This window comes from Dermacentor silvarum, chromosome 5 (genome assembly GCF_013339745.2).
Source record: "Dermacentor silvarum isolate Dsil-2018 chromosome 5, BIME_Dsil_1.4, whole genome shotgun sequence".
In the NCBI taxonomy this organism is placed as follows: Eukaryota; Metazoa; Arthropoda; class Arachnida; order Ixodida; family Ixodidae; genus Dermacentor; species Dermacentor silvarum.
In genome coordinates, this window is record NC_051158.1 from 63218326 (window position 1) to 63231299 (window position 12974).

The following is a 12974-nucleotide window of genomic DNA, read 5'->3' on the forward strand; positions in this document are numbered from 1 at the left end:
TGTGCATAAGACATCTGCCTACCATCCCCAAACAAATGGGTTAACAGAGCGATTTCATCGCACACTGACGGACAAGTACGTGGCCGTCCACTGTTGTCCTTGTCAAGAAGAAGGACGGCAGTTGGCGCTTTAGGGTCGATTACCGGCATCTCAATAAAATCACGCGCAAGAATGTCTACCCCTTGCCGTGCATTGATGCCGCTTTGGACACTTGCAGGAAACCAAGTACTTTCATCCATAGATCTTCGATCACGCTATTCGCAAATATCGGTAGATGAGATGGACCGTGAGAAAGCTGACCTTGTCACACCTGCCGGCCTCTACTAATTCAAGGTTATGCCGTTCGACCTTTGTAATGTCCCGGTATCATTTGAAAGAATGATGGACTCCTTACTTGGCGGCTATAAATGGTCCGCATGTCTGTTATCTAGACGATAGGATAGTCGTTTCACCAACTTTTGCGACTCACCTTTCGCGTCTGTCGGCCGTTCTGGCGGTTTTCCAACGCGCCGGCCTGCAATTGAACGCATCTAAGTGCCACTTTGGACGTCGTCAAAATTACCGTTCTTGACCGCCTTGTCAGTGCCACTGGTGTTCAACCCGACCCGGACAAGGTTCGCGCTGTCTTGAATTTTCCTGTTCCGTCTTCTACCGCAGACGTAAGAAACATTGTGGGACTGTGCTCATATTTCCGTCGTTTCATCAAGAATTTCGCTGACACCGCTAACCCGCTCACCGACTTACTTAAGAAGGACGTTCTATAGACGTGGCGCCCTGCTCAAACCAAAGCCTTCTCCGCCTTCGTAGCCTTGCTAACGACTCCCCCATTGCTATTGCTGGCTCATTATCATCCATCTGCTGGCACTGAACTTCACACGGATGCCAGTGGCCATGGAATTGGGGCTGTACTCGTTCAATCGCATCGTAACGCAGAGCGCATAATTGCATACGTCAGCCGCCTCCGGTCACCCGCCGAAAGAAATGTTTCAATCACTGAACAGGAGTGCCTGGCCTTGGTTTGGGCAGTGGCTAAATTCCGCCCCTTCTTGTACAGCCGCACATTTTCCGTGGTTGCTAATCACCATGCCTTGTGCTGGCTCTCGTCACTTAAAGACCCCACTGGACGATTGGGTGGATGGGCGCTACGGCTGCAACAATATTAATTTGCTGTCTTGAACATCCATTTCACAAGAACAAGTTTCTAGACAAAAGACATAAAAAAGCTACAACTTGTGTACTTTTTCAGGCATCTTCGTAAGAAAAAAAGAAGCCATAAACTACTGAACTGATACACCTCCATTTGTACTTTGAAGCGAGATTCAGTTCTAATATAATAAATTTCTCTACTGTCAAGAGTGTGAACGCTTACGAATTTGTTTTTGCTTTTCTGGTTTTCTACGGACTGTATCGAGGAAGGTATCAGTGTAACCACCGTGGTGTCCTGTCTACTCTTTCTTGTGTTTTGCTTGCACTATAGTAGTTTCCTTGGAAATAACCACTTTCCCAACACAAGGCTACGTTTTGTAGCTTTTTTCCGTCAGTTGTGAATAGAAAATAGAAACACGGCTGTAGGCAGGGACAGATTACTCCGCTCTGTAATGACCATTGATTTCAGAGTAAGTGTAGCCTATTTGGTAGCCTGCGAAATTGGGACTCTCGTTGATTTTTACGTCGGTCGGATGGCCAAACGACCCTACCGTCACTTTTGTTTCAGCATATGCTAATCTGGACGATACCGCCCCACTAGGCTTGGCAGTATGGTGCATGCTAAGTCTGATGCACGGGCTAACTTTCCTTAAGAATGACAGCGGGTGATACAATGTTCTGTCAACATTGTGCAATTCATTGCCTCTGCTTTATGTCTTTGGTCATATTTTTTTTTCATCTGGGCAACATCGCTTGCTGATATATATTTATAGATTTTTATGTATATTTCCGGATGTATGTGCCATTTGTGTGTATGTATGACAACTCCGTTCATTATAATATTCTCCTAACAACAATAAAAGCACAATACCAGGATAGTCGGAAATATTTCCATATTTCCATATCTCCCACCTCTTTGTATTAAGTTATCACTACCCATATTTATTCGCGGCACTGCTTTTTCGCAGAGAGACGATCATAAAGAACGAAGTTTGCGAATGTAGCCACTTGTACATATTGATGTCACTTAGAAAGCAAGATATAACCTTTATTGCTAGATTTTTATATATTCCTCATTAACATTTTGATCATGGCCCTCATTTGTGAATAGGGCATTTTCAAAGTGTATCACACATAATTCTATGCTTTTACATATTCTTATTGCAAAAGTACCTGATCATAAGAAAGCAATCAGGTCTTCTCGTAATCTGCCATCTAAGCGATACCAGCGTGGTCGCTGTAAAAGCGAAAGCTGTTGTAAATACTTGACAAGAATAGATAGCATTGTGCTTGGCGCTAGATCTATTAAATAATATCCTTTTTTATAGAGAACATTGAGAGCTCCCGTACTTCCCAGTGCAGTTTTTTTAAACTTAAAATCTCGACATGCCTGTGTGTGTGTGTGTGTGTGTGTGTGTGTGTGTGTGTGTGTGTGTGTGTGTGTGTGTGTGTGTGTGTGTGTGTGTGTGTGTGTGTGTGTGTGTGTGTGTGTGTGTGTGTGTGTGTGTGTGTGTGTGTGTGTGTGTGTGTGTGTGTGTGTGTGTGTGTGTGTGTGTGCTTAAATATGCTATGTGTCCAAATGTGCTATCCTCATGGTTGGTTTCATTGTGCCGCATTCATTCTGTCATTCAGCTTGGTGGAATGTCTACCATTTACTAGCTCGTGCTTCTATCGAATGTCTCACATGCATGTTTGTCATTTATGCCCTCTACTGAAGAGCATAAATAGTGCGCATAAGGCTCCGACTAGCAGAAAACGTTTAGAAAACAGGCGAATAGAGCAGGCTGTCTAGCAACGTTATTTAAAAAATCTTACGAAGTGTTGCATATTCCACAACAACAGTTGTATGGGTTCCCTTACTGCGGACCGTGAAATCGGCAACTTGCTTTCTGTAAAACAAACAAAATGAGTTATAAGTATTTTGCCTGTGTTAGAAAGCGCACTCAATGGGACACCGGCAGTAACCACAGGAGCATCAAGCGAAACAAACTAGTTTTCTTACAAATCACACACATGGACATAAGTTTGGCACAACTAGCCCATGGTAACATGCTGGCATACTAGAAAAATGGGTCTATTCTTCTTCAAAAAAAAGAAATGATGGCAGGAGTCATTGAAGATGATTGTCAAAGTCAGCGATAGCGTTCTTTTCTGAGCTTCTCCCCAACAATCCCATATCATCTATAAATAGCAAAACCTTGTGGTTGATTATCAGAGGCACAAAGTGTAAATATTGCTGCCAACCACAATCCCAAATGATACCACCACACATAACATCTCGTAATCGCATCACCCCAGTTACAACTCCGTAGCAACCATCACGTGGCCCCGCTCAACGGGAGACCTCTCGTGCGAATGGGACGCTCGCCGGTCCTCATCATCTCCTCCCCTAGTGCACGGCGTCATCCACGCGTGCTTTAAATAATCAGGTACATTGCTTTCCTAAAACTTGCTAACCTACGCTTCCTATGTCCGAACGCTTCTCCTGCTTAGTATTGTGTGTTTGGCCGATGTCCGCGCAAAGTGGGCGAAGCAGATATTTAAGGTTAAATACCCCTCGTATCACTCGGTACTTCAATTCATTGTGATTGCCTACGCATGGGTGCATAGTAATATTTCTGTTTGGGCACATACCTTGCGATACAATAAGAGCTATAGACAGAGAGAACTAATTATTTTATAGCAGAGAGGTTTGCCTACATTCTACTTTGCAAGGAAACAGGAGAAGGGAGACAAAGGCCTTAGCAGGAGCAGGGCAGAATAAAATGAATGAAAGCAAGCCATCACTTGATATATTCATTTCTCTTCGGAATAGTGCGTGTACGAATACATCAGTGTTCTTGACTCCACTGCTGGCTTTTCTTTTATGTAAGAGAGTTGAGAGGAATCCGATTTATTGAAGGTAATCAATTCAAAATACGAGTGCTTGACACTGCGTTGATGGAGTTTGCCAGGGACATTATATACGCATTAGTGTGACAGTGCCTTGAGATATCGTTGCCATATTTATTTTGTATATGTCGCTCTCATCATTCTACGTTCTACGGGCTAATAGAATATGTCTGGTTCTTTCCACATAAAACAGTTGTCGTGGTTGTTCCATCGTGCCGTCGTGGTTGTTCGATCACCGTCATTCCAGCGATGTTATCTTAGTATCGTCATGTCGTCGTCGTCACACCTTCTAACTGATGCAGAGGCCCAAATTGTGTAATAGCTTGGGACACTAAGCAGGTTCTCGTGATGGTGACGTCGACACGTAGCCGCATCGTCGTTATTGCACCTTTGTCGCCGGACTCTTGTTACCTTATTACCCATGTCTTGACTCTTATTACCCATGTCGTCACGCCATCGTCATCATACAGTCGTCATGCACTCGCTGTAAAACCACCGTCGTGAAGACGTCGTGGTCGTTCATTCATCATCATTCCAACTTCGCGATAAAACTCGCCACGCTGGCGTTTTCGCGCCTTGTACTCCAACCCAGTTGCCCAAGTTTTTTAATAGCCTTCTGTGGCAGCACGGCCAAGGCTACCGAGCCGAAGCGCGTAGCCTTGGCCGTGCTGCCACAGAAAGTTGTTACCAGGTATAGTGTTTGTGTCAGCGGTCATGATGCCGTCGGGGTTGTCGGAGCTAACACGAGAAAGATCCAGCCCTGAAAGCGTTGAGTTTTCGAACTGATTTTTTTATTCTCGCTCTGCACCTGCCGCGCGGTCGAATGCCAACTACTTCTTCCTTGACGGGCGCCGCATGCTGAGGCGCTACAGGGCCCCCCCCCGTAGAGCGTGAGCCACAGGAGTCACTCAGGGAACGTGCTTGGATGTAGGCATCCAGAATAGATATGAAAGCTCCGCGGACACGAGAGCGGCAATGTATGCAGGTTTTAGTCGATCGGCAGCCACGACGTCTTCACGGCCGTTGATGTCCAGCGTGAACGTCTTAGGTGTACGATGGAGTACGCGAAATGGGCCATCATAGGCAGGTGTGAGCGATGGCCGTATTTGGTCGCGCCGAACGAAGATGTGACTGCAGTCATGCAGATCCTGGCTGACGAAGACAGACTGGGGGTGTCGGTTGGCAGGAATTGCAGGAGCAAGGTCGTGAAACGTGGTGCGCAGCTCTCGAATGTACGTGGAGGCATCATGAGTGGAAGGGGGTGACGACGGCTCAAAGAATTCCCCTGGAAGACGCAGGGACACGCCATAGACTAGTTCGGCTGATGAGCAGCCGAGATCCGTCTTTAATGCTGATCAGATGCCCAGAAGTACGAAGGGGAGGTGATCAAGCCAACGTTCTCTTGGCTGGCGAGCAGTGAGGGCAGCTTTCAGTTGTCGATGAAGCCGTTCGACCATGCCATTGGCTGAAGGATGGTAGGCAGTCGTGTGGATTTGTCGAATGCCCAAGATATTCGCAAGTGCGGTGAAAAGGGCCGATTGAAATTGACGACCGCGATCGGTGGTGACGACAGAAGGCATCCAAAGCGTGATACCCAGCCGTTTGTGAAAGCCTTAGCCACTGTCGGTGCTGTAATGTAGGAAATGGGAAACGCCTCCGGCCATCTGGTGAAGCGATCCACACATGTCAGTAGGTAACAGGCCCCTTGTGATGGTGGAAGAGGGCCGACGATGTCGAGATGGACGTGGGAAAACCTTGCGTCGGGAGGCCGAAAGGGAGATGGTGCCGTGACCGTGTGACGGTGAATTTTAGCACGCTGGCACTGAAGGCAGGTTCGCGCCCAGCGTCGGATGTCAGCATTGATGCTTGGCAAAAGGAAACGAGATGTGACTAGCTTCTGGGTCGCACGAATACCCGGATGGCTCATGTGCAATTGATCAAAAATTGCACGACGAAAAGCTGTAGGCACGAAGGGCCGAGGAACACCAGTAGACTGTTTCGCACGTTATTAATGAGGTATAAAATGGAGGCAGGCACTCCGTGAAAGATAGAGACGTGGATGAAGAGCGAGGACTATGCAGCTGAGGATCGTTGCTCTGGGCAGCTGCTAGCTCTTCCATGTCTAGTGGTGGCTGGGTCGACAAGGCATCGACGCGTGAGAGTGCATCAGCGGCGGCATTCTCCGGCCTGTGGACGTGTCTGAGATCCACGGTGAACTCGGAGATGAAGCATAGTTGACGGATCTCCCTTGCAGTGTAATTGCCGTGATTGCGATGGAAGGCAAACGTCAGGGGCTTGTGGTCTGTAACGACGTAAAAGTCCCGGCACTCCAGTAAATGGCGGAAATGGCGTTTGATGGCGAGGTACACCGCAAGGAGTTCTCGGGCAAATGTACTGTATTTTACTTCCGGTGGTTTGAGTTTTTGGGAGAAAAAACCAAGGGGCTGCCAACCTGACGCGTGCTGCTCGAGAACAGTGCCAACTGCCACACTCTATGCATCGGTGATGAGAAGAATTGGGGCATCAGGAACGGGATGTATGAGCATGGTGGCCTCTGCCAGAGTCTTTTTGGCAGTGGCGAAGGCAGATGCGGTGGCGTCGGTCCATTCCAGTGGCGCAGCCGGGTCTTCTTTATGGCTAATAGGTCGGTCAATGGCTTTAGGAAAGTGGCACACTTAGGAAGAAAGCGGCGATGGAACTTTAGTAGGCACAGGAATTCTCGGAGTCATTTCTGTCCTGCAAGTTATGTAGGACTAAAATGACTCCGAGTTAAGAGCTGATCAGCGCGGTGGAAAGCCGCGCTGATCAGCTCAGATCTGCAAGTTCAACTATGGGCCATCCAGCGAGCTCGAGAGGCGGCCGGGAGACAGGGTCTCTCTACCGCCCCTGGCGCGACCTAGGCCCAGGCCTCAATCCGCTGGTCTAAATAAAGTTGTTTCACTCATTTCATTGATGTCGGGGGTGGAAAGTCTTGGATAGCCTTCACTTTGCTGGCGAGTGGTTGGATACCCTGTGGAGTGACAATGGATATGGCGAAGCGGGTGTGAGAGCTCGAAGGCTCATTGACGAGGAAGTGCAGGGTATACCGTTGATGGATAGGCGTGCGCGTGTTGAGATCGATGAGACCATGAGCATGCATGTCCACAGCAAGGTTGAAAAAACTGAGGAAGTCAGCTCCAAGAACAGCTTGCGAGACGTCAGCGAGGATGAAAATCCAGCGGAACGTACGGCGTAGTCCAAGGTCAAGTGTAAGAGAGCGTTGGCCGTATGTGGGAATGGCGGAGTTGTTGATCGCTTGGAGTGGGCAGGTCTGTTCGTTGTGACGGCGATCTGCACAGGAGGCCGGTATGACAGTAACCTGGGCTCCTGTGTCAACGAGGAAGCAAGCGCCAGTGATCTTATCGGAAACGTAGAAAAGGCGGCATGACTTTCGAACAGTACCACTTGCCGCCGTCAGTGGCCGGTCGTCGCATTTCCCGACCAGGAGCACGGGCGAGTACACTTGCGAGCAGAGGCCCCAAATCGGTGGTGGTACCAGCACATGGTCGAGGACGAGCCATCCCGTGGCGCGTCGGTTGTCTGAAGTCCCGGAGAGCGTGGAGACGTCGAGGAGCGACTGTGGAAGTGGAACCTGGATGCCGATCGGCGATGCGCAGGTACGAAGTCGTCGAGACGTCTGACAAGGGCGTCCAAACGGTTGTCGATGCTCGCGAGCGCGGGGTCTGCAGCGGTGGCCGGTGGCGACGTGGTCACGGCGTTGAGGCTATGTGCCCGCGAGTAGTCTGCCACTCGATCAGCCATTTCAGTGAGCGTGTCTACTGGGATATCTCCTGCAGCGACGAGGACCGGGACCATGCTCTGCGGTAAGCGCTGGAGGAACAACTCACGCAACAGCTTCCCCTCTTGAGGGGCGGAGGTCCCGCCAATGAGCTGGCGCATGCGTCGCAGGAGCTGGGATAGGTGACGGTCACCGAGCTCTGTGGCCGTGATGAGCTGTTGGAGTCTGCTGTGTTCAGACTCGGACTTGCGGGAAATGATAGCTTCCTTCAACGTGTCGAAGGGATGGCTCGGGTGCGGCGAAGCTAAAATATCTGCGAAGTCTTCGGCTACGTCCGGAGGTAAGGAGGACACCAGATACCAGTACCTGATCTGTTGGCTGGTGATTTGCCGTAGACGGAAGTGCGTCCTCGACCTGCAGTAACCATGTGCAGGGGCTGTTTGGCCAAAATGGTGGCAGGTTGACGTGTTGGATCGCAGCCACCGCAGCACTGCCAGGTCTGGCGGCTTCTTGGGCGTCAGGACCGGTAGGCTGGGTGGAAGAGCCCGCGGGATCCATGCGGGATGATTGGGGTTGCGTGTTCTTTATCGGGTCACCATTAACTGTCGGAGCTAACACGAGAAAGATCCAGCCCTGACAGCGTTGAGTTTTCGAAGTGATTTTTTTTTCTCGCTCTGCACCTGCCGCGCGGTCGAATGCCAACTTCTTCCTTGACGGGCGCCGCATGCTGAGGCGCTACAGGGTCATTCCGTCATCGGCTTTTCAGCAAAGCGATCTGACTCTCGTCATGCCGTCGCTTTCACGTCTTCGAACCTGATTCAGTGGCTGAAGGGTAACCTTGGGCCACTGGGTAAGTGGTCGTGGTCGTGATGCCGTGGTGGTCGTTCCATCGTTGTTGTATCTTTGTCATCCGACTGTCGTCATGAAGTCATCGTCACGCCACCATCGTCATGTGATGGTTGTCATACAGTCATCACACATTCGTTGCAGCACCCCCCGTCGTGATGCCGTCGCACTCGTTCAAACGTCTTCACTCGAGCTTTGTGATCTAACTCGTCATGAGATTTGCTAGTTCAGCCCAGTGGCGGGGGGGGGGGGCTAAGTTGTGGATGGGTAGGTCAGGAATTGTGTGCCCGAGGTCGTGATCCCGTCATGATCTCTGCACCGACGTCATTCCTGCTTTGTCAGCCGAATCTCGGCAAGCCGTCGCCGTCAAGACATTGTCTGCCTATAGCCGTCATGCAGTCATTGTCCCATTGCCATTGTGATGATGTATGGATGTTTCATTGTCGTAATTGTAACTTCTTCATCCGACTCTCATCATACTCTCGTCGCCAAACTGTCATCGTTATAGGGCTCGAGAGCTGGCAGGGCGGCGCTGCTGTGCTAGAACAACCAGAGCCACGAGTAGCGGCCGCGCGTAAACACGTTGTGACTTCTTGCAGGTGCTCTCCCCTCTTCTGCCGCGTGCAATGCCGGTCCACAGGTAAGTTAGCAATGGCCCTGCGAAGCCAGCAGTGCGTTTTATTTTAAGGATCCCGCAAAATTGGAAGCGTGGAATTGTATTTTAAACGAAGCAGTTTGCTCCGCGGCAATGATCTTTAACGTTGGCGATCATGTTTACTGCGTTTGAGAAGAAATTGTGACTGCAGTGAACCCCTCCGATGTTGTGGGCAGATGTGTCGCACATGAAAAGCGTAGACTACGACGTGCGGCTTCAGGTAAGCAAAACGATCCTTATTAACAGCGAAGGGGTTCAAGCTAGCCATAATTTTTGGTGCGTAGCCGTGGTATCCATGGCAACCCGGAGGAGGAAGAGCACGAGACCACGTGCGCATGCATGCACGCGGTCTCCTCCTCCTTGCCAGCTCCCTGCCTTCCCGACCCCTGCCTCTCTTCTCTCCGCGGCGCGCTGACCCAGTAGAAAGAAAACAAAAAGGTGAAAGCTAGCTTGCTTCGAAAATTATCGCTCGCGAATACCTTCCTATGCGCAGTAAGTTAAACCAAGTTAAGACCTAGCAGCAACCAAGTTCATACCTAGCAGTAGCAGCCAGTAAGCTTCGGTGTGCCTTAGCTTTGCGCAACCGAGTACAAAATGGCCTGATTTTTCGTTCTCTCGCTGTCATTATTTCGTTTTTAAAGTAAAGCTTCTATTACCTGACAAGTGTCTGTGCTGGTGTAGGAGCGACCGCAAAAAAATCTGTCACGCGCAAGTGAAGGAAAACGGCGGGAAAGGCTAAGAATAGACCTGGTGGTGAAACGCATGAGGCGCGCGCATGTAACACGTGACGGAAGCACCCAATCAGAAGTGGGCGCAAGCTGGGGGAAGGGAAGGAAAGGGCTGCACCCGCGCTGTTTCAGGTGACTCGGGTCTCCTTTCAGGCGGAAGCATTTAATGGCTCATACTCGCGGCATCCGACCGTCCGTCCGTCCGTGCCCTGGAACGGTGCCAGCTGTGGCCTCTCCCCCTCATACTCTCTCAGCAATCACGTTAAGGCACAGCGGCGCATAGCAACAGTTGCGCCGCCACAGCTGTGGCCTCTCCCCCTTACGCTCTCTCAGCAATCATGTGGTGGCACAAAGGCACATAGCAACAGTTGCGCCACCAAAGCTGTGGACTCTCCCCCTTACACTCTCTCAGGAATCACGTGATGGCACAGCGGCGCATGCGGCAACACTCCTTCATCAGACGTCTCGTTGCAGCAGTCGAGTTAGCCGGATGGCGCTCATGCGGCCCCGTGATGATTCCACGGCAAGCGATTCGGAGAAGCGCCCCAGGAATGTGGGTTCCCCGATGCCATACTGAAGAATGAGCGACTGCGCATGCGGTGGTAGTCAGTCGAATGGGCACAGGCTTTCGCCGAACATACTTTGGAATTTACCAAGTGTCCTTAAATTTTCTCAGCAACGTTTATATATATATATATATATATATATATATATATATATATATATATATATATTGTATATTCCATGGCGGACAGGCCGCCAATGGAAACTGAACCTGGCCACGTTCAACACGCGCCCCCTCTCGAGTGAGGCTAGCTTAGCAGGACTATTTGAAGAATTATCAGGCATTGCCTGGGACATTATTGGCCTTAGTGAGGTTAGAAGAACTGGTGAGGCTTACACAGTGCTGACTAACGGCCACGTCCTCTGCTACAGAGGTCTTCCAGATAAGCGAGAATCCGGGGTAGGTATTCTAGTCCATAACAACATAGCGGGCAACATTGATGAATTCTACAGCATTAATGAGAGGGTAGGAGTCTTCGTAATAAAGCTGAATAGGAGGTACAAAATGAAGGTAGTACAAGCCTACGCCCCAACCTCTAGACACGATAATGAAGAAATAGAACAGTTTTATGAAGATGTTGAATTAGCAATGAGAAAGGTGCAAACTCCGTATACTGTAGTCATGGGCGACTTCAATGCAAAAGTGGGGGAAAAGCAGGTTGGTGAGCAAGCAATTTGCAACTACGGCATCGATTCTAGGAAGGCAAGAGGAGAGATGTCAGTAGAATTCGCGGAAAGGAATAGGCTCCGAATAATGAATACCTTCTCCAGGAAGCGCAGCAACAGGAAGTGGACCTGGAAAAGCCCTAATGGAGAAACAAGGAATGAAATAGATTTCATACTCTCTGCCGATCCAAGCATAGTGCAGGATGTAGAAGTGTTAGGTAAGGTAAAGTGCAGTGACCATAGGTTAGTGAGGTCTAGGATTTCTCTCAATTTGAAGAGAGAAAGAGTGAAATTAATCAAGAAGAAACAGGCCAACTTAGAGGCAGCAAGGGTAAAAGCAGACCAATTCAGGCTGGTGCTCGCAAGCAAATATGCAGCTTTAGAAAATGAAGATAAAGACAACATAGAGGTAATGAATGAAACCGTAAATAGGTTGATCTCAGAAGCAGCAATTGAAGTGAGAGGTAAGGCACCAAGGCAACCAGTAGGTAAGCTCTCCCAAGAAACGAATGACATAATAAAGAAACGACAAAACATGAAAATGTCCAACTCAAGAGATCAGATAGAATTCGCTGAACTGTCCAAACTGATCAACAAGAAGAAAGCAAGGGATATCCGAAATTATAACGTGGGAAAGAGTGAGGAAGCCGTAACATATGGACGCATCATTAAATCAGTAAGAAGAAAGCTTGGCATAGGACAAGGTAAGACGTATGCACTGAAAGATAAGCATGGTAATATCATCAGCAATTTCGATGACATAGTGAAAGCAACGGAAGAATTCTATAATGACCGGTACAGTGCCCAAAGCAGCCAAGCTACTTTCATACGAAATAGTGATGACCCGGATACAGAGGCTCCTTCTATAACTAGCGATGAAGTTAGAAGGGCCTTGAAAGACATGACCAGAGAAAAAGCTGCTGGAGAAGATGGAATAAGAGTAGATTTAATCAAAGATGGAGGAGATATTATGCTTGAAAAGATTGCGTCCCTTTATACGCAATGCCTCATAACTTCAAGTGTACCAGAGAGCTGGAAGAACGCCAACATTATACTAATCCATAAGAAGAGAGACGTTAAAGAATTGAAGAATTATAGACCCATTAGCTTGCTTTCAGTATTGTATAAAATATTCACCAAGATAATTTCCAATAGACTCAGGGCAACACTTGACTTCAGCCAACCAAGGGAACAGGCTGGCTTCAGGAAGGGATATTCTACGATGGATCATATCCATGTCATCAATCAGGTAATCGAGAAATCTGCGGAGTACAATCAACCTCTATATATGGCTTTCATAGATTATGAAAAGACATTTAATTCAGTAGAGATACCAGCAGTCATAGAGGCATTGCGTAATCAAGGAGTACAGGAGGCATACGTGAATATCTTAGCAAATATCTTCAAGGATTCCACAGCTACCTTGGTTTTCCACAAGAAAAGTAGAAAGTTACCTATCAAGAAACTGGTCAGGCAAGGAGACACAATCTCTCCAATGCTATTCACTGCATGCTTAGAAGAATTATTCAAGCTCTTAGACTGGGAAGGCTTAGGAGTGAGGATCAACGGCGAATATCTCAGCAACCTTCGGTTTGCAGCTGACATTATCCTATTCAGCAACAATGGAGACGAATTACAGCAAATGATTGAGGACCTTAATCGAGAAACTGTGAGGATTGACTTGGAGATGAATATGCAG

The 12974-nt window shown here is 48.7% G+C and overlaps 1 protein-coding gene across 1 annotated transcript in view; it reads right to left on the bottom strand.

Moving 5' to 3' along the window:
* Positions 1-12974, bottom strand: part of LOC125945650 (uncharacterized) — a 58438-nt gene that overhangs the window by 14271 nt on the left and 31193 nt on the right. The window contains exon 4 of the mRNA XM_049667858.1: positions 2962-3035. Within this exon, the coding sequence (XP_049523815.1) occupies positions 2962-3035 (74 nt within the window). The remainder of the gene's footprint in view (positions 1-2961; positions 3036-12974) is intronic.